Raw genomic sequence first — 21,433 nt, forward strand, 5'->3', positions numbered from 1 at the left:
CAGGAGTGATTACCACGCATGCACGGAAGGCTGACTCCACTCGCTCATTATCCCCGCTTTGATGTGAAGAGAGTGCGAACAGGGTGTTTACAAAGTGATTATTGTTATTAGTTCCTTTTGACTCGTGTGGAAAAAAAAATATCAGGGAAAACTACCTTTCTTCTTTCCGAAAATCAATTTCATGTTTAACCAAATTTTTTAAGATATTTTTTTTTCTATTTGTGGAAGTAATTAGTTGTTTTGCCATTATTTACAGATATCCACGAAGGCCTATTTTTTTCTTCCATTTTTTACGCTTAATGCTTGACCAATCAGGCCAACTGAAATAGGTATCGGTTTTAATTTGAAGCCATTATTGCTTTGTAAAAGGATAGATGATGATTTCCTTCCATTTTAAGTAATGACTATTAAAAAGGCTTAATTATCATAAATTTCCCCGCGGTATTACAACATGACTTGTTATGGAATTACAAAAAAAAAATTATATCGATCATATTGAATATAGATCTTTAATGGATGCCACTAGACTAGGAATTTAACTGTACCGAACTAATGTTTTTACATGAAAATAAGAATAAACATGATAATGGAAAACTCTTAGTTTATTGCAAATATATAAAAAAAAATGTCATTCCTTATCCTGTACAAAGATTCCTCACAACTCATACATATGTCTACAGACTACAATTTCTTTTTATATGGGCTGCCAACTCATGAGCCCGATTACCACGCAAGTGTGACATGATCTTTACCAACCAACCTAAAACAATAGAGGAAATAGCAATTTTAATATAATGAAAGTAAACGCATTTAGATAGTTGCAGTGATTTTAAGCTCTTCCCACTTCGTTGAAATGATATTCTAATTTAGACTTCTCCCTTCTCTCACCAGGTCCATCTGTACTTCTCAGCCTTACCCGAAGATAAGGTGCCTTATGTGAATTCCGTCGGAGAAAAATACAGGATTAAACAGCTTCTCCATCAGCTACCGCCGCATGACAATGAGGTATGTGATCATTTAAATTCTTTCATATGGTTTATTTATTGAGTAAAACACTGGTTTCATTTTTCTACGGATTCTGGGCCAAGTTTCTTTCAGTAACTAGAGTGAAAAGTTCTCTTAACACAGGATGGCAGAGAACTTGACATTTTACAAAACGTTCTGAGATATTTCATGATGATGATGATGATGATTATTATTATTATTATTACTATTATTATTATTATTATTATTATTATTATTATTATTATTATTATTATTATTATTATTAGCTAAGCTACAACCCTAGTTGGAAAAAAAGATGCTATAAACCCAAGGGCCCCTGCAGGGGTAATAGCCCAGTGAGGAAAGGACATCATGCTGCTAATATTTATATGTTCAAAGGTTTAACATAGTCTCTCTTCATAGTTTATATATATATATATATATATATATATATATATATATATATATATATATATATATATATATATATATATATATATATATATATATATATTTCAACGTTGATACTTAAGATAAGTTTTATTCTGTTTACTACTTCCCATACTGTATAATTTATTTACTTATTTTCTTTCTTCACTGGGCCATTTTTCCCTGTTGAAGCCCCTGGGAATATAGCTTCCTGCATTTCCAACTGAGCTAGTTTTTTATTATTGTTATTATTATTCTTATCATTATTATTATTATTATCATATAAATTGGTAGTCTGTTATAATTTTGTGGCAAGTTCATTGCCATTGATTGCATTGGCCAAGCTACTGGGATAATCTTAAGCAATGAAGTATTGGCTAAAAATTATTTATTTATTATTATTAACTGTAGGGGAGCATCCAGTTCACACGGATAACAACATTTCAGATTTTTTGTCTCAAGAACCGGAAGAACCATCGCTTTCTACTTATAAAGAAAAGAGCGAGTTCTCTAATTCTCTTGGAAGGAGGCGGGCCTGTAGGGCGCCGCCTCCATTGTCTATAACTTCCCGGATACCTCAGACCTAGTTAACCCAGGTGAACTGATTCCATTATCCATCCTGGGAGGGCCAAAGGGAAAGAAAACATAATATTAATTTTAAAGAATGACGTGATCTATGGATACTTGGGAGTTTGTATTCAGCATAGGAAAGAGATTTGCCTCGATTTTGTCAGTACCTTTAGCTTTGAAATATATTCTTCTTGTAAATTATTATCATTTTCATCATTGTTACTATTTGATGATGAGGATGGTAGTAGTAGTAGTAGTAGTAGTAGTAGTAGTAGTAGTAGTAGTAGTAGTAGTAGTAGTATGATTTTAATGGCGTTTATATAATCCCTTCCTTCTGCACAATAATGTTCATTCTGTAAGTAATGTTACATGAGAGAGAGAGAGAGAGAGAGAGAGAGAGAGAGAGAGAGAGAGAGAGAGAGAGAGAGAGAATTCCATAGTATCTAAGAGACTTCAAAGAATAGTTTTGTATGGGAATGGGGGACAAGAACAATGATAATTTTGCTTTAGCTAGACGCTGACAAGTGAGAATAGCCAGTAGAGAATTTTATGAATGAGACGTCCCATTCATAATTTGGTATTCGACGAGTGTTTTTACGTTGGAGAAACGTGGATTGACTACATGCGAGTTTGTTGGGTGGTCTTTGATGTATCATTTATGTTGTACCTCGTGAGTATACCAACTCGTCGACTCCGAGTTCTCATAGATTAAATTTTGACAATATATGAAGGTATAGAAGTACATTTTAGCACTCTGATGAAGGTAGTAAAGTTTTATACCTAGTGAAAACGGCTTAATTTAGAGAACACATACATACATACATACAGGTTGTGCAGTGTGTTACTTTTGTACATAGTTTATATCGGATATAAAGGCACTATTAAAAAAGCTGCCTGTTAATTTTTCATGTTAATGAAAATTTGTTTTAGTGTTTTATGGGATATATTTTCTATCTCGTTTTTCTACCGTTCGACATTGAATATTTAACGCTTATGCTATTTCAGTCTGTTTCGTACATATACCAGAACAGTTACAGACGACGCACGGCGTAATTTCAGAGTCATTGCTTCATAGATCATGTAATCAGTAAGGTCAATTAATGTAATTTACAGACCTGTAAGAGATTGGAAAACTGACTTGATTCTGTCTCAATTATCAAATAATTTAAGACAATCGTTATCGTCTATGATTTTTTTATCACTCAAAGGATCAGGTCACATTGAATATTACAATTAGCAATAAGTGTTTTACTCTTTATTTAAAAGAAACATTATTATTTAGGGTAGTTAGAACAGACTGGTTCTAAAACAAATATACAGTTGCCGTGCACCAGACAGTGTTATGACGTATTGTTCTCACTAACATGAGAAAATATTTGAGTGGAGGTCACGTTGATTGCATTTTTATCGATGTATACCTTCTTGTGAATATTTGAAACTAGTACTTGTTCAAAGACTTTCCCTCGTCTGTATAAGTTTCTAACCGAAAACACATTTTTGTGAAAGAGGGGAATAAAATTTATATGCATTTCTGTATGAATCGGTAAATGTGTGTTTGTGCGTTTAAAAGATATGATATGTATAAGTATTTGATATATATATATATATATATATATATATATATATATATATATATATATATATATATATATATATATATATATATATATATATATATATACATACATATACATGAGAGAGAGAGAGAGAGAGAGAGAGAGAGAGAGAGAGAGAGAGAGAGAGAGAGAGAGAGAGAGAGAGAGTTTCCATATACTTCTCGACAGAATGAAAAAAAGTAGGGAATCGATTGAGATAGTTTCCCTTTGATATGCCAAACCTCACAGAATGACCTCTTCAACAGGTTCGGTATTGCAACGGTCTTGGTGACGAAGAGAAGAAAGAGCTACGGTTGTTTTCGGCGCAGCGGAAACGAGAAGCCCTGGGCAGAGGATCCGTCAAGCAATTGCCTGTCAACTTGCATTCCACCATGACCTGCGCCAACGTAAGCATTTGCATAAAAGAATTAGTCTATTCATACCAGAGTGTGGTTGTTGCCATGGTAGCATGTAATTTTGAAAGCAGTTGTTATCCTGTTAGTAATTCAATACTTTGCTATATTGATTGTAATTGTTACCATAATTGTTCCCTATTTAGACAGCAATTGTATTTTCGGATTGATGCATACGCATTAGGTCGTGTGTTTAGATGTAAGTGAATACATTTTTAAAAAGTTTTACGTTGGTTTAGTTTTGATTATTCTAACTACAATGATATTGGTTGTAAAATATGAAGTGATATTTTACTTTTTTTAAGTTGTTGGTCCTGTTATATATCCATATAAATACTTAATTTTCAGTGAACACTTTTCGAATTGAGATGGTCCATGTAGTTGAGTTTGGACCTATATGACGTGGCTAAATATTCTTTGCCAAAACTACAGGTTTTTCTTCAACCTTGCTTTTGACCATTTTATTTTGAGAAAATTTTACCTTATGATTTTGTTTAAAGAATAAAAACCATTGTGATTATCATCATTTATAGCGTTCATTTTATAACATGGAGTTATATGTCGTCTCTAAAGTCATTATAGGATAGCATAAACACAAAAGAAATATGTCAGAAACAATTCTCCCACATTGATATTGGTCCTTTCCCCGAAAGAGATGAGAACCGGAGCGATCCTAGTATGGAAATGCACTCGTTCCTGGGATACAATCCATCAAAAGAAAGCGGAAAGAATATATGAAGGCGTCTGAATATCATCCCTTGCGAGTCTCTGAGGTCATTACGAAAGATATTCGCCAGGGAGGTAAATAGAGAGGGATCAGGAAAGTCGAAATATGAAAGAATAGAGGAGTTTGGGCCGTTCTATCAGATCTCTCGCGAAGTTCTTTTAGGGAAAGAGAAGGGCGAGAGAGTTGCTGGATAAGGGGAAGCTGGACGTCTTTCTGTCCCCACCCCCTTTAGTTGTTGGTGCAATTTTCCGCGTCAGAGAAAATGCTCAAATTCTTCAGTCAGAATTTTTTTCTCCGGGGAGCTTCTGTCCAGTAGATAAAATACGTTTGGGCTTATTTGTTGTTTGGATGGAGTAACTGCAGATGTTATTCGTGTATATTTTACTTCTGTTTGGAAATATAAATACGAGAACGATAAAGTAAACTGGTCAAGTGTGGATTATTATTTATTATTATTGAAACAAAGATAAAACAATGTCTAATTTCTGAAGTGTTATCAATATAACTTGTGAAATTCTTTAAATCGATACATAACTCTTTCCGGGAGAACATGAAAGCTAGATTATGGTGTGACCCAGGAGCAAGCGTTTGTGCTACCATAAGGTTACCTTAAAATAACCAATAATGACAAGACTTAAGAATTGTTTAGTTATGATATCCGAAAAAAAAAAAAATTAAGTTTGTGTCGTTTAGTGCCTTATATTTATTTATTCCGTGATTGTTTTTTGCCGTTTGATAATTTATTACCCCGTTTTACAATGGTCGTGGAAGTATTTGACAAATTGATATTGGAATTGGTACCATAACAAGGTTTTTTTTTTTACGTACGTTTTTACAACTTTAACCATTCATATTCAGTATCTTCTACAAATTTCTTTTATTACAAAGTAAAAGTGGAACAAGTTTTAATTCTACAACACAGTACAAATGGTCCAAGTTTAATTTAGACGGACTTTAATTCAAAGAAGTATTTCTTTTCAAGTAGTTTGTCTTCATTACAAATTGTAAAAATGGAAACAAATACTACTCTCGTATAATGATGTTAAATCCCCCAATCCCCTCGGGTAGAAATGAGTGGTCAGCAAGAGAAAGAGAAGTCGTAGTAATAGTGCTGTTTCCCCCTTTTCCTTCAGTGTGGAGAGAGCGTCAGTGGTGGAGACATAGTTGTGGTGGCTGCAAGGGCCGGCCCTAACGCCTGCTGGCACCCGGCTTGCTTCAACTGCCACGTCTGTAGGGAGCTGCTCGTCGATCTCATCTACTTCTGGAAGGATGCCCACCTCTACTGCGGCAGGCACCACGCAGAGAGTCTGAAACCGCGCTGTGCCGCTTGTGACGAGGTAAGGCTCATAAGATGGATGGTCTTGTGTTTTTGTTTTATTTTTTTTAACCGTTATCGAGGCGAGACATATGGATAAGAGGGGCGAGGTTAAAACGTTGTGATTACGTCACTTTACAACGTTGATAGACTTTCTATAAGATGTAGTAGTTGTAGCAAATATCATTGCTGATGCATTATCACGCAACCCCGTGTCATCTTGTACGGAGCCTTTAGCTGAATTAATAGATATATCAACATCCATGCCTATTGTTAAAACGATATCTGAACAAGAAGATTTGGGCTGGAGTGCTGAATTATTACAGACTGAGCAAAGAAAAGATCAGAAATTAGAAAAAATTATAAATGCTTTGAAAGGCAATCATAAGGAAAAGGAATATATAAAGTAGTAGTAGATTGCCTGGCACTATGATTAGACACGGCAAGGAGAGAGATGCGACTCTCCAGACTAAAATGTTTAAAATAAAATTTAACGCAAGTAAAGAGTAATCACGTTAATTAATTTTGCTTGTAGATAGGGTAGAGATATATTTCGTTGCATTATCTCCGTTATTTGTAGGTTGGCAGATTGTTTTATGCAATGTAAACCGTTGAAATATTTTGGTTATTCACTGTGAATGATAAATTTTTTTGGGGTAATCTAGTGTAAACAATAAAGTTTTTGTTTATCCAATCTAATGTGACTTATTAAAATATTGTGGTTATTTGATATAATGACTTCTGGTAATAAGTGAAGTATATCATATATCAACGGTTAGACCAAGGGAGAAGAATGAGAAACCTTGAATGTCCAACTAGATTATTTCATACAAAAGGATTGGATTCATTGGTCAGGGTTGTATACCCGGGTGCTGGGATCTGTAAGGCCAATCAGTGCCTAGGCGTGACTTTGGGAAATCCCTGCATTACATTATCATGTAAGTCAGAAGAGATGTGGCAACCAGAATTAAGAGAACGAAAATTGAGAGTTCAAATAGAATCTACATCAATACAGCTAGGGGCTTATGTATGTTGTAAAGACCCCCCAAGTAAGGTGCAGTGAAGACGCTATCCTATCCATATACTGGTTACAGTATAAATATTTCAACCAGCATCCTTTTTTTTTAGATTAAAGTTGGTTGCTGGTAATATCCCTTGTTGAATACGCTAGGGATTTAAAGTCGTTTACTATGTCCATCGTTTGATATCAACATTATCATAACGGTGTGAAGTCACGTATATATTTAGTTAATGGCAATACGCTTATGAAGTCACCAGTATTTTCTTATATGTAAAGTTTGTTAGCTTAATCTATCCATGTTACTTCATAATGACCATTTATATGTAAAATTTGCGTTTCTTGCCTTCTACAATTGATATAGATTAGTTGATCTGTCAAAATGTCCCAGTATGATTTTTTTTTTTCCTTTACTTTTTATGTAGCCACGATGAGAGGAATTCTAATGTTGATTTTGGAATATACTTTGAGAACAAAGTTCGTTTTCTCATTGTATTGCAAAAAAAAAAAAATAATAATAAATAAAAAATTTATGTAGTCTACAGCGGCAACGCCAACGTTGGCTAAGCTTCCCCAAGAGACCCGTTTTCTTTAATGAGAAGTTGTGTGGGAGAACCCAATCCAGAAGTCTTGATTAGCGTTTTTGAATGGTGCGGTTAGTCGGATTTTGTTCCCTTTTTTTCTGGATCTAACCTAAAATGTTTCTCTTGGCGTCTCAAAGTTATCCGGCAATCAGATGGCACTAAGTAATAATATAAATTTTATATATGAGAGAGAGAGAGAGAGAGAGAGAGAGAGAGAGAGAGAGAGAGAGAGAGAGAGAGAGAGAGAGCGCTTGATATGATTAAAGAGCTACGTGCCGCGAGTAAACAATGTTTCGTTTAATTAAACGTCACTATGACGCGCTCTCTTTGGCTTTTGTTATAAGGCTATGCAAGGATACACGACTCAAGTTAGCAATAAGGTAATTTACGAAGTGTTTCTAAGAATAGATCTTATAGGGAGCATATTTAATGACAATTGAAATCACACTGACCCTTGTCGATTTTAGTAGACTTACATTTATATGAAAAAACAAATGGATATTAAACCTTGATAGTTTCCTGAATTTTATTAAAACTCATTTCATATGTGAATATAACAATGAATCTTTTTAATCGCTGACCAAAGTGCAATAAAGCTTACTAAAAGGTTTGTTAGTTGTAATCCCAAAGTAATTGCCCTTATTTCGAAGGTTTGAAATTTTCTGTACTGTATTGTGTGTATGAGAGAGAGAGAGAGAGAGAGAGAGAGAGAGAGAGAGAGAGAGAGAGAGAGAGAGAGAGAGAGAGAGAAATATAAATCATACTTTGCAAATCAGGATGTACTTCACTAATAAAGAACACGAATTGGTTGCATTTTTGAAAGCATAACCGAGTAATAATCAACCGAAGGTAGATTCTACTAAGAGTTTCTCTCTCGAGTCCCGGAGAAAGTAAAATGGCAGATGGCTAATTAACTTACCTAACCACTCTATTGTATGTTAAATGGACTGAAATGTCTTCCCAGTAACACTGCTGCTGACGGACAATCGTTTATATGATAGTGTTATGCAAGAAGTTAAGACAGTTAGTTTGTTGACCTCCGTTGCTTGTGTGTGGAATTAAAGTTTTTTTTTTTTTTTTTTTTTTTTTTGAGAAGTGTCTTAAAAAGTACCTTTATCATAAGAAAAATTAAGTTATTCTGATCGTCTTCAACTAGAAATGTAGTAATTCCACTGTGATTTATGAATTGCACGTTCTCAACAATTATAATCATCTTTTTCTTCACATTAGTTCCATCCAAGTTAATTATAAAGTATAGTATACATCGTTACCACATAATTATTGTAAAAGTAGTTATAATTTGAAAGTATTTAGTTTCTGGGTAATAAATACATTAGCCTGATATTAATGGTTGGTGGTAATATAGTTTTTTTCTGATCGACAAGTTCCAAATGAGACACTTACGTGATATTAGATAAAGATTTATTAAAATAAAAATAGATCAAATTATGAACTTTTAAAGGATACGGTAATTATAAATAAGGTTAATAGGATGGGTATTAAAAAAATCTCAAGTTACTGAACCAGAATGACATCATAACTTATTTGAAAGAATTTTTATCCAGGAAACTTTATGATGGTTTTTTTTCTTTAGAAAAACTGGACTAGTTTTGTCCTTATGTGATGTAAGTTCCAAGTTTTTTTTCAAATCAAAGGTTAGATTTTGAATTGAAAAGAGAAGAAACTTTAAGTACATTCATCACTAATTTAGAAACTTATTTGTTGAGTATTGCACAAATAAAATTATGTATACTTTATCAAATAAAAATTAAACAATTCTGGGGGATATCATAGTTTTCATTTGATTTGAAATTGTGCAGTTATAAAGTATAATGCATTCATATTTTCCATATTCTTTCAGGCTAGTATTAGGAAGCGCTGGCAGAAGTAAATGGAATAAGAATTAAAATTTTTATTTAAAAAAAAATAGGTTCATAATACACATGAATTTGTCCTATCATTGTATTTACAAAATTTCAGATTATTCTGGCAGACGAGTGTACAGAAGCAGAGGGCCGTGCTTGGCACATGAAGCACTTTGCCTGCTTCGAATGTGACAGGCAGCTGGGTGGGCAGCGGTACATTATGAGGGATGGGCGACCCTTCTGCCTTCACTGCTTTGATGCCATGTTTGCCGAATACTGTGACACTTGTGGGGAACCTATTGGAGTTGATCAAGGTAAGAATAAAAACTCAATGTAGTGTACTATGATTAAAAATATGTACTAAAAATAATAATGAAGTTTTTTCCAAAGCCATATCTTGGTTTTAGTGGTAAGAGTAATTTGGTTTTACAAATCTATAAAGAAACTAGTGATTTATTTTTTTTTATACATTATAGTTTGTAAAATTTTTAGTCCTCAAAAAAACATTTTGGTGCTTCATTTTTCACAGGAAATTGTAACTGCTGTAATTTTATTGTATGTCTTCACCAGAAATATTGTTAGATGTTATAAAAAATATTTAATACTATTTGTTCCTACAAGAATAGAAACCCTCGTTTTTTAATAGGAGTATGATTTCAGCGTGGCTGGAACTCTACAATTAAAATAATTTTTTATTGTGGTGTTGGTAGTTACTGGCATGTGTGGCAGGGATGCCCTGCCCTCTCAAACACACCGAGACGTCACTTTGACTTCAGCTGCCGAGTTGTGCACACACGAGCTCTGTGTTCAAGATGGAGACAGTGAATATTGTTCGATCTCGTCATGCAATCACTGGATCTTGTACTTTCAGATTCAGGTCCAGTAGAAATTCCTGCTTCTGCTTGGGGGGAGGTGGAAGTCATTGTTCAAACTCCAATGAACCATGCTGTCGACTGCCCAGCCCACCCCCAGGTGAGAATATTCACCTGAATCTTTGCTCAAGTGTGTCGGTGGAATTTATCTTCTGATATACCTCGAAAAGTGGCTGGTACTGTTCTCTTCTCAAGATCAACTTATTGCATGAATACGAGAGTTGCCGTATGATTCCAGTGGAGGGAACAACATTAGGGAGGGGGGTAATGGTGGAAAAGGAATAATCTTGGGACCTACAGGTTCATTCAGCTACCACACACTTCTTTCCTTCAAGGGCTCACTCTTCATCCATTGACCTGTAACCTGGGCTTCCAAGTTTAAATATCCTCATGAATGGCATAGGAAAGGGACAGGAAAATACCCTAGAGATTGACAATGTATGCGCATATGAGCAGCACCGAAGCCCTTTCTCCATCAAGCTATGACCAGGAAGGGCCAGTAATGGCTGCTGATGATGGAGCAGATAGACTTGTAGGCTCCCCAACCCCCCTCCAGCAGATTACTAAGCAGGGCATGGACTATTTCCAAAATGCTACAATAGAAAAGGTAGAAAGGACCACGGAATTGAGGGACTTTCTGCAACTTCTACAAGCAGGTATATGCTAGTCAGAATGGAGTGTGACAAAACGATCTAGGCCTGCTTGCCGATTTCACTTGTGATATACCAAAACATGTCCCTTAATGGTAAAAACAGTGATGGGCTGCCAAGAAAGTTTATGGAATTCCTACTAATCTTATGAATGGAATACAGTCGGCCCTCAATCTTCGCGGTAGCTAGGTTACAGGCATAACTGCGAAAAGAGGATTTTCGCAAATAAATGCTGTACTAGGGTAGATTAACTCCTAACCTAAAAAGTCACCGCTCCTTGCCTGGAGTGGGTGCCCAAAATTAACACAGCAAATATTATGTAATATTGTTTTAATTTGGGTTCTGCAACAGTTTATAATCATATGTACAGTGTATAAGTACATTTGCACACATGTACACTACGTACTGGACACAGTAAGACTATACAGTACAGTATTGTGCTAAAATAAATATTCACCAGACTCCTAAAATTTTCCTTTTCTTTTTCATTACATACACTTCATATTGTTTAATTCTCTCACTGGTGGATCCTAAATACTTACAGTAATAATTTTGATAAAGTGTAACACCCTGTTCACTTTGTACAATATCCACAGTCTAATGTATATCTGAATGTGATATTACTTTGCTCCTCCCCACAGGAAATTATCTCTGTGAATTAAAACCTTTCACATAATTCTCCATCATTTCAATAGAATGCTACAAGGTCAGTTTTCACTTGCTTGAATCCCATATTCAGCAGGAAAGTCTTTACTGTGAGGTACCACTTCCTAGCTGCATCCATCAGGCCATAGACACATTTCTCCAACTTCCATAGTTCATTCTTATCACACCCTGCTTCAACAGGGGGAATAGATTTAACACTCAAATCCTTCACTCTGTAGAAATGCAGCCTTAATGTCAATTGAACTCCCTGCCCACTTTTTTTAAGACAAAATTGCAATAAATGAAGAAAAGACTTCAACACTTCCTTGCTGACAGTAGAAGAATCTAAATTTCTTCATTTTCCTCAAAACCTCTGCCAGCTAGGTGTGCTTTAATTTTCTATTTTTTTTTTCTTCTCTGTTGCCACCCACCTAACTGACAGTGCTTTCTGACCCATGTTAGTTACTGTCTCATATGCTCCAAAACTCTTTCATTCTTGTTTTTCTTTTTCAAGTTCATGACTTTCTGTATTTTCACAAGACATTAGTACTTCGTTGGCTTCATCCTCTTCCACAACTGGTCCCCTACTTTGCTACATCCCTGTTCCAGTCGATGCAGATGTCCATCTTCCTCCAGCTGCTGCATTTTCCTGTAGACTTTCCAGCTGGACTATGTCTAGTTACTAGTTACTGTCTGCCATTCATCTGACATTTGGAAGGAATCTAATTATCTGTTCACATTTTGGAACACTTGTGGCTGTTACACTTAACTTGGGTGTGTTCTCTTTTTTCCTTTGCTTGACCACAACTTTCATCTTTTACAGGAGTTTCCACTGGATTAACAACTGCTGCTCTCTTATTGCATCCTTAACTTCTTTTTTTTTGCTCTGGCCCCGTAACATGTCAAGTAGTGCATTCAATCCTTCATCAATGTCCCTGTCAAAGCTAAATGATATCTTATGAACATGTTTCATGTGCTCTTACTATTAGTCATATTTCAAAATCTCTGTTTTTAACATCTTGACCAATAATCCTGGCTGGTCCTTTCCATTCCTTTGGATCTTCTCTCTTGAAATAGACGATCTATACTTCTAAGAATTTTACTGGTGGTTCTTACTTTGTGTCTTAGAGTGAACTCCGTATCTTCTTGGATGTTTCAGCAGCAATAAAAGCTTTCCTGGCAGAGGGGCTGGCATTAAGATGTTTAACAACTATTTCACTTGCGTAGTACCTTCCAGTGCAGGGAGTTCATCACTCAGGGAACACGGCAACTTAGGGTTACGTCCATACACACGTTGATATGGGCTGAAACCTCTTGCCATCTAAAGACAATTTTTAGCACTAACTACCCATGGTAAAGACACTTTAATTGACAAATTTGGTTGCTCTGCCATTATTTTGGTAACCATTTCATCTATAACTGCATGATTACACTCACACAGGGCATTCATTTCTGAAGGGGCTGCAGTATGCATCACTTCAATGTTCATATTCTCTCATATTTTCAGTTCATATTCTCACATATTTTCTCAGGAATGTGTTGTTAGCAAACTCCCCACCATTATCCCACAAAAACTTCACAGGAGCTCTCAAACCAGTTCCCAACCAAGTTTCAATGATTTCCTTAACTACCTCCTTAGGATCTTTCCTTTTTGTCACACACAACTTTGAGAACCTTGTTGCCATGTCCACCATATGCAGAAAATAGATATCCTTTCTTATACTCCTTCAAGTCTATTGCCACAACCTTATTGAAATATTTTGCAATTTTCACACTAACAATGGATTGTGGTGGTGATGTTTTCTTATGTATCATGCATGTCTCACAGCTGTTTGAAACTTCAACATGTGTACCTCAATACCTGCATCTTGCAACAACCGAATCAGCCTCTTTACATATATGGTGCTCAAATTGTTGATGCAGTTTATCATTTTTGGTTTTCTTTCCTTTGCCATCATTGTCAAAGGTTAGTTCTTTAGTTTTCTTCCAAGCTTCCTTCTCATCTCTTAGTGACAAGCAATAGTGTCTTGAGGAAGTACACCTTAATTTAACCTTTTTTTTCTCCATGTATTAAACCAGTATCATTTTCCAAGTCCAATCTCATTTCTGCTCTCTTCATTGATGTCTTACTGAATAAAAGTGGAATAGAACAATTCACCACATAAGCTGTTACACTTGCTTCGTCACCTAAGTTTAACCTTATTCAATGATTTATACACATCACCATATCTAAATTTTGTCACTTTTTTTCATCTTTTATTCTCAGTTTCTCCTCCTCTAACATCTTTTATTCTCAGTTTATCCTCTTCTAACAATGTCTGTATGTACATTTTCATCCAGTCAACACCACACACAGAAAAACTGCAGGCTGTGTCCAGGATAGCATAACCAACAGATTCCGTCATTAACATAGACATCACTACATTCTCCACACCAACTTATGATTTTGCCTCTTTAGGTGGATATTCACTAGCATTGATACGCCCTCTTTGTACATTTGGTATTGTGAGATGCACTTAAAAATTTTTTTTTTACAATGGAAAATCTATCAACATAATTCCTCTGTCCACCTTTCACTACAGTATTTACAACATTTCCTCTTCCTCTTCCGAATCCTCCACATCCTCTTGACCATGTAACAACCTCCTCTGTGCTAAAAACACTGGCTCAGATTTCACCACTACTGCAGGAGTCAAACCGGCACTAACCCCCAAAGTCTACACTTCCTGACTCGCAAAAAAATTCTTGAGTGCTTGTTAGATGGAGTCACATCTTGTCCGGCTCACTGAAAGTCACTGCTGTCAGCACTATTTGTTTGTTTGTCTTTCTCCTCTAGCCCTGCATTGTCCAATAACTTGAATGCCAAAATGCACTTTGGTTTTATACTTCTTCAAAACAGTGCTTCTCTTCACAAACTCCAGAATGTACTTCTTGTATGTGTCAAATCTGGTCCATGCCGCATATGCAGCTGACATCATCTCCTTTTTGTACCACTTTTCCAAGTGACATGCACCCATGCCAACTCTTGTTTTCTGCAATTTTGTCTTCTCCAAAGACCGGCACTTGGGCCTGACTGCAGTCACTGTTGTTGGTCATTTCCTTTTTTTTATTAATTCTCTTCGATATCCTTCCACCTGCCACTGACAATGCTCTGATAGATTGTAGAGATTGTAGATCAGTGAGGCAAGGCAAGGTAAAGTCTGGCATCCATTTCCAAGACAATTTTAATAGTAGCCGCTCACAGCTGTTACACCCACAGCTCTTCCTCTCCTTCTGCCCTCTCCCCCCCCCAACCCAAAAAAAGAAAAAAAAATAACTGACCGAAGCACAAAGAGTCCTTCAAACACATACTGAAGCAAGTTAACACTTCACCAAGTATGTTTCTAACCACTACTAAAGGTCCTAGTGACCAATTAACCTCAGTTAGCCTCTAATCCACGTAATGCATATATAGTAGAGAGGAAGCCCTTTTCCATAGAGCAGCCTTTGGTGCCAAATTTAAGGACAAAATCCTGAGGAAATTTAAAGGAATGGCTATACTGGATACAGTGAGCCTTGACCTTTGCCAGTGTTAAAGTCTTTTCATCACATTAGACTCGCTTGAGGAATACTGATATGCACAGGCTTTTTAAATTGCCTAACCATGACATCCACTATCCTTTTAAAGTATAGCTACAAGTCTATCATTGGGTTTTTGCTCATAACCATTTCTTGGGAAGAAATCTGTCCCTAATAAAAACTCCAATTGAAGGGCCTACAGTTCACCAAATCTGAATTCAAAATGCTAAGGCTAATAGGAACAATGTCTTGTCTGTCTAATTCCCTAAATTAACTAAATCTTGGGAAGGGCAGAACCATCCACATTCCAACAAATCTTCTCCTTGATTCTCAGTGCTTCAATGTATTACTAAACTTGGAACTGTTTCCTAAACCCACTATGCTGAAGAATGGAGAGACAGTATGAAACTGAAGCCCATAAGTTATGTAACCCATAACTTAGATATCATATCCAAGAAACATGAAAGTTTATTTTTTAAATTTTCCTTGGATGATGAATACCCTTTGATATCCACAAGTTATGGAAAGCTCTCCACTGTTGCTGGTAGAAGAGCTTATTCAACTATTCTCTTGGAAAGGTATAATTGACAGAGGATGTAGACCCTTCACTTTGATAAGACTCTGAAGTCTCCATTAAGTCAGATTATAAGCATGAGGGTCTGGTGTACCACATGACAATGCCGATGTCTATGAAAATAACTAAACTTCTTGAAAAGATCTTTACCTTATCCGCTAGTAGAGGTACAGCCCGATGAACTTCTCCCTCCGAGGCTATTAAGGGCTAATGAGGGTCATCGTTAAATAATGGGATACAATTTACATATTGACATCTTGACGGACCATGGAGAATTGGGTATGCTGGTAAATGTCAACTTTCTTGTTCAGAGCAGCAATGACCATGTCCAATCCCAGTTTCCACAACTCTTTCCTCATACTGTATCTAGATGGAAATGAAGAGGAGAGTATTCCATGTAAATTTTAAGTTTCCCCAGAACAAACTTGGGAAGTAAGAGTGGTGCACTTCTTCCATGTCATAACATTTACCTTACCAACTCCTATGACAAGTCATGGTTTGGTCAGATTTTAGAGCCTAGATTTTCCTCCTCTACAGTATTAAATTCAGTCTACCAATATTGGTTTTTTAGACTGTCATGTGTGGATTGTGAGTATATCAATGGGGAGAGTTGTAGAAAATTAGTTTAGAAACAGAATGAACTTTGGTAAGATTTACTGAAATAAACTTTTGAATTTAACTAATAAAAGTTATTGGAGAGAAAATTCAAAACTACTCAAAATTATTCAAAACTTTGAAAAATACCTTAAATTCAGTTTTTGTGTTCCTTACTGCTTTGTGCTCACTGAATTGATTCACTGTTCTATGGTGATAAATATATCTTCCATCATTATCTGAAAGTAAATATAAAAAACAATCCATCATATTTCATTGAATTCAAAATAAAGTTTAAAGGATGTCTCCCTAAGTCTATCTATGGAATCATAAGTAAAATAATTTTATTCTTAATAGTACTGTAATACTCAAAATTCTCAATATTCAATACCTTGCAAGACTGATTTTGTTGAAATGCATGTTTGTACAGTAGTTGTATTTTCAAATGTGTAAAATTTGGATGCAATATTGTGACAAATAGCCTTTGAACAATATGTAAAACCTGTCCCCATTATATTTAGTGGATTGAAATAGTTTTTCCAGCTATGTTCACCCCTTCACATTACTGTTCTAATAAGAATAAATCCCCTTTGCTCTAGCTTCTCCTTCAAGTACAGTATTTTATTTCTTAATGCTAATGTCTCAATAATTTTCCCCATGTTGTTGGTTACTGGACCTGTAAAATTATGAAATTTATCAACATGCACCTATAAAGAAATCTGGAAATGGTTTTAAATCGTCTACTGTATTACGCATACTCTCAAGATAATGGTTTAACTTAATTTTCTGTATCTGTAGTCATTTGTAGCTGTGTTTTGGCTTTAAATAGTTTTAGTGCATTATGAGACCTGCAATTATAATTTATTATTTCTAAGCTATAGGGAAACAAAATTTGTTTGTTAGATATTTTTCTAAAATAATTCTTAAATCTATTTTTCAGGTCAAATGACACACGAAGGACAACATTGGCATGCAACAGAGGACTGTTTTTGTTGTCACACATGTCATGCATCTTTACTTGGGAGACCATTTCTACCTAGAAGGGGAGCAATCTTCTGTTCAATTGCATGTAGCAAGGGAGAGCCTCCAACACCATCAGATAGTAATGCTAATACTCCAGTTGGTTCTCAAGCTCCAATACAGCAGTCACGCTCTACCAATGGACTAGAACGAAGGCCATCTTTGTCCTATGATGCTTCAGATTCTACTTTAACATCACCCAGAGCTCCCAAGCCATCAAGAAATATCAATAATGATTCTACTTCTGATTTGAGTGATGCAACTTCACCTCTTACGGGACGAAGGGGTGTTAAATCACCCTTGCCAGAAAAGCAGACTGTATCGAAATCGCCAAAAATGCGACGACGTGCTTTGGCTTCGTCCCCTCTGCTTGAGAATCCTGCAGAAACTATAGAATTAGCAGGGCCAAGATCTCCTCAAATAATTAGAAAACCGTCCAATGCCTCTGGTTCCCAGCCAAGAATCTCACGAGAAAACTCCTTTCAAATTCGTGATCTTCAAAGACCTCGGAATACACCATCAGTTTCTAGAGAACCTTCCATGTCTGGTATACATGGTGCATCTCAGCCAAATAATCCCCCTCACTTATCTAGTCCACGCTCACCATTATCCAGTTCATCAATAGATAACCAGGTTCAACATAGACATCCTGAAAATGCAGCATCTCCAATTTCTCCTCGTTCACCTCGCTCGCCTCGCCTTCAGTCATCTCAGTCATTAAGACTAGAATCTACCAAACATTTAGTGGATTCACCTCGTGGACCCTCTGATTCCAGTTCTTCTTCTAGAGTCCAGTCTGAGGCAGGAGGATCTCGTGCTCCATCTGATGTTGGTTCTCCAAAACCAGGAAATCGATCAGTAGCTGCCGTGAGCAGTGAAGAAATTAAAGGTCAAGGACAAGGAAATCCTCTCATGCGTTCACCAAAAATGGGTAGAAAGGCTTTACAACTACAACAAAGTCCAAAGATGGGAAGACGAGCATTAGAATTCCGGGGCAATGATGCTAGCACTGTTTCATCCTCTTGTCAAACAAGTCCACATTCTCCCCCACGAGAGCAAAATCCTTTAACCTGTACTCCAACAGGAGAGGGAACTGAAAATGCGCAAGCTGAAAAAGCCGTACGAGGAGTAGAACTTGTAGGAGCTGGTTTAGATCGTTTGGTGCTAGAACGTTCACTGAGCCGCCTGCTTGCTGAGCAAGGGATAAGTCTTTTAAGAGAAATGGCTGCAACTAGTTCTCCTGGAGCCCTAGAATCTCTCCTTCAAAATTCGGAAGTTCTTTCAAGTGCGGCACGACGACAACCTTTAGATTTATCAGCCTTGTCTGATCTTAATTTAGAAGCATTACTAGCCTCTGAGGAGGCAACAAGAGGTCGAGCATCTCCAGCTCATGCATCAATGCCAGATTTAAGTCAGCATGGAGAATCTTCTGCTTCAACATCACCTACTAATACCCCAAACCCAGGAGTTCCAAGGAAAAGTTCCCTTTCTTCAAGGCACAAAGACAGACATAACCGATCAGTTAGATTTGACCCAGCACAAGTTGGTGCTGAAAACTCGAGTCGTCAAGACCCTAATCGTGATGCAAGAGACTCTTCCTCCTCATCATCGTCATCTGGTTCAGCACCTACAGCTTTGGAAGTTCCATCTACCGTTTCAAAGTCAGAGCGTCACAGACACCATCGTCAAAGGTCCCATGGCTCGAATGGCTTTCCAAGATCTAGATCCTACTCTGGATCAAGTCCACCACCAACAGGCCAGGCACCAAGAAAAACTCCCTCAGCTCCAGGATTGGAGGATGCTGATTGGGATAATGAATCAGTTTGTTCCACTTGCTCATCGTCATCCTCTGATGAATTTGATTATGAATTACCTCCAAGAAGAGCTTATGGTGGTGTAAGGATTAGCTATGTACCCAATGATGCACTGGCATATGCAAGGCGCCAAGCTGGAACTACCAATCCTTCACCTGGATCACCCTCCACACGAAAAAGATTGGGGGAAAAAGATAAGAACTGTATCATATCTTGATGTTGCAAGATAACCATCTACTCACGCTATGCAGCAGCCAAGTGCGCTTAGTAGAATTTATCAGAGTAGTGCTCTGCAGACCCAACGTCACAGATATGGGTACTGCGCTTTATTTTTTCTGGCTGCAGAGATGTCTACCTCGTGGTCCTGGTGGTTCTCTCCGTGTGAGAGTGCTAGCTTAGGGCCCAGCCGCACCAGTATTGTTGGACAGTATCTCACCATTCCTAAGAATGACTGTACCATTCATTAACCTAACAAACTTCATGAACTTCTTGATTATGTATATAATGTACATTGCAACATATACAAATATATATTATTAATGTCTGTCTGTTCCTTCTTCTACTTCAATGAGTTAATGAATGAAAAGTTTTTCTGTTGCATGGTGGTTCAAGTATGTGTACTGTGTCCGTTGAATCTTTTTAGAAGTCTTTAAAGGTACTAAATATTTTACCCTCGTGATATGGAAATGTTTAGTGTTTGTTAAGCCAAAAAATTTGTGTGCGCGTGTGTGTGACTTTCCTTATCCCAACTTTTTCCCACCAGCATACTGGCCCCGAGTAGGATCGCGGCATTAAGTGATAATTTTAATATAGAGCCTGACTGAAGTGCCAAATTTGTCTTCCAAGACTTACTGATATACATATACAGTGTACTGTGCATGCTATTGTGGGCCCTGTTGTCATTGAAAATGATGAGGTATGATGTAAACTCCTTTCCTAATTTGTAATCTTAAACATCCTGCATAGCTTTCCCTCCATTCAAAATGTCTGAAACTGTATTTTCAGAATTCTTTAAAACATACGTGATATGTCATCTAGTTCATGAATGATATTTTTGTAATTTCATTATTAGATCATTGCTATCATTAATTTGGGAAAATGTAATCAAAGCTTTATAATAGAGAGCATTGATGTAAAGTCTCTGTGGGAACTTAATTTAGAACAGTGACTACTATATAGTTCCTTTTGTGTCTTTAACGACTTGCATTGCTTACATTGTTATACTGTAATAGAAATTTCAGTGTCTGTAACATTGAATTTTTTGCCATTAACCAACTTTTACTGTAGTTTGTGATGTTATGAATTCAATATTAAAATGAAAAATTACCCACCTCAATAACTGGTTACCTGTTGGTGGTACAAGATAAGAGTTAAGAATGATTTTGTGGTTGTGCCCGATATTCATTATGCCATTTTTCTTTTTCTAAGTACACCTGTTTCTGTTTTTCTTTCTAGAAAAATGAATCCAATACATAAAGAATGAGTTTGTTCATTCATTGTACATGTTTGTATTTAATTGTTGTATATTACTTGTAGTTTATGGCTCAGTTTTTTTTGTAAGTTTGTAGAAAAAATGCCTTTATATTGCTTCAGCATATTGTTCATAAGAATTGTATCATACGAGACTGGTTTGGGTTAAGGGTTTGTACATATGAATAAATTGTTTTACGATTAAAAGCATTTTTAATGTGCCAATATAATCATGTGCTATGTAGAATTAATGTTTGCCTATATGAAAACTTAAAAACAAATTTTTTCATCTCGAATATACTTGTATTAAAAAACTGGTACCGTATTTGACAGCCTACAGGACGCACTTTTTTCCCAAAATTTTGGCTAAAAAAATTGTCCTTCGTCTTATACATCATAGGTAAAGTTTGAGACGTACCGTAGGCTTTGGCTAATCTAACCCATACGCTAGGTACTTTCACCTGCACTATACTCCATGCATCCTTATTTTACTTTTATTGCTGTTATTATTGTAATATTACCGGTGCTTTAAAAACTATTTCGTTAAAATTAGAGCAATTTGAATTGAAAAGCTGACAAAATGTAAACATAAAGTTATGGTTGCATTCTCAGCAATCTTTTAACTTTCTCTTTCCTTAGCCTTCGATAATTTTAATTTTATTGTTAATAACAGAAGTAATCAAATTTTAGATTAGCATATTTATTTTTCATTGAAATTCCACCATAAGTCAAATTC

At 36.2% G+C, this 21,433-nt stretch overlaps 1 protein-coding gene and 1 long non-coding RNA gene across 2 annotated transcripts in view; one reads left to right on the plus strand and one right to left on the minus strand.

The window, feature by feature from the left end:
* LOC137615300 (protein prickle-like) overlaps positions 1 to 19,763 on the plus strand; it is a 192,246-nt gene extending 172,483 nt beyond the window's left edge. The window contains exons 4-8 of the mRNA XM_068345055.1: positions 892 to 1,005; positions 3,845 to 3,985; positions 5,852 to 6,055; positions 9,616 to 9,814; positions 17,334 to 19,763. Coding sequence (XP_068201156.1) covers positions 892 to 1,005; positions 3,845 to 3,985; positions 5,852 to 6,055; positions 9,616 to 9,814; positions 17,334 to 19,444 — 2,769 coding nt within the window. The 3' untranslated portion in view covers positions 19,445 to 19,763. The remainder of the gene's footprint in view (positions 1 to 891; positions 1,006 to 3,844; positions 3,986 to 5,851; positions 6,056 to 9,615; positions 9,815 to 17,333) is intronic.
* Positions 9,659 to 21,433, minus strand: part of LOC137615301 (uncharacterized) — a 78,326-nt gene continuing 66,551 nt past the window's right edge. The window contains exons 2-3 of the long non-coding RNA XR_011039212.1: positions 16,544 to 16,632; positions 9,659 to 9,796 (exon numbers count right to left, since the gene is read on the minus strand). This is a non-coding gene — a long non-coding RNA (uncharacterized lncRNA). The remainder of the gene's footprint in view (positions 9,797 to 16,543; positions 16,633 to 21,433) is intronic.

The sequence above is a fragment of the Palaemon carinicauda genome, chromosome 21 (assembly GCF_036898095.1).
Source record: "Palaemon carinicauda isolate YSFRI2023 chromosome 21, ASM3689809v2, whole genome shotgun sequence".
NCBI lineage: Eukaryota > Metazoa > Arthropoda > Malacostraca > Decapoda > Palaemonidae > Palaemon > Palaemon carinicauda.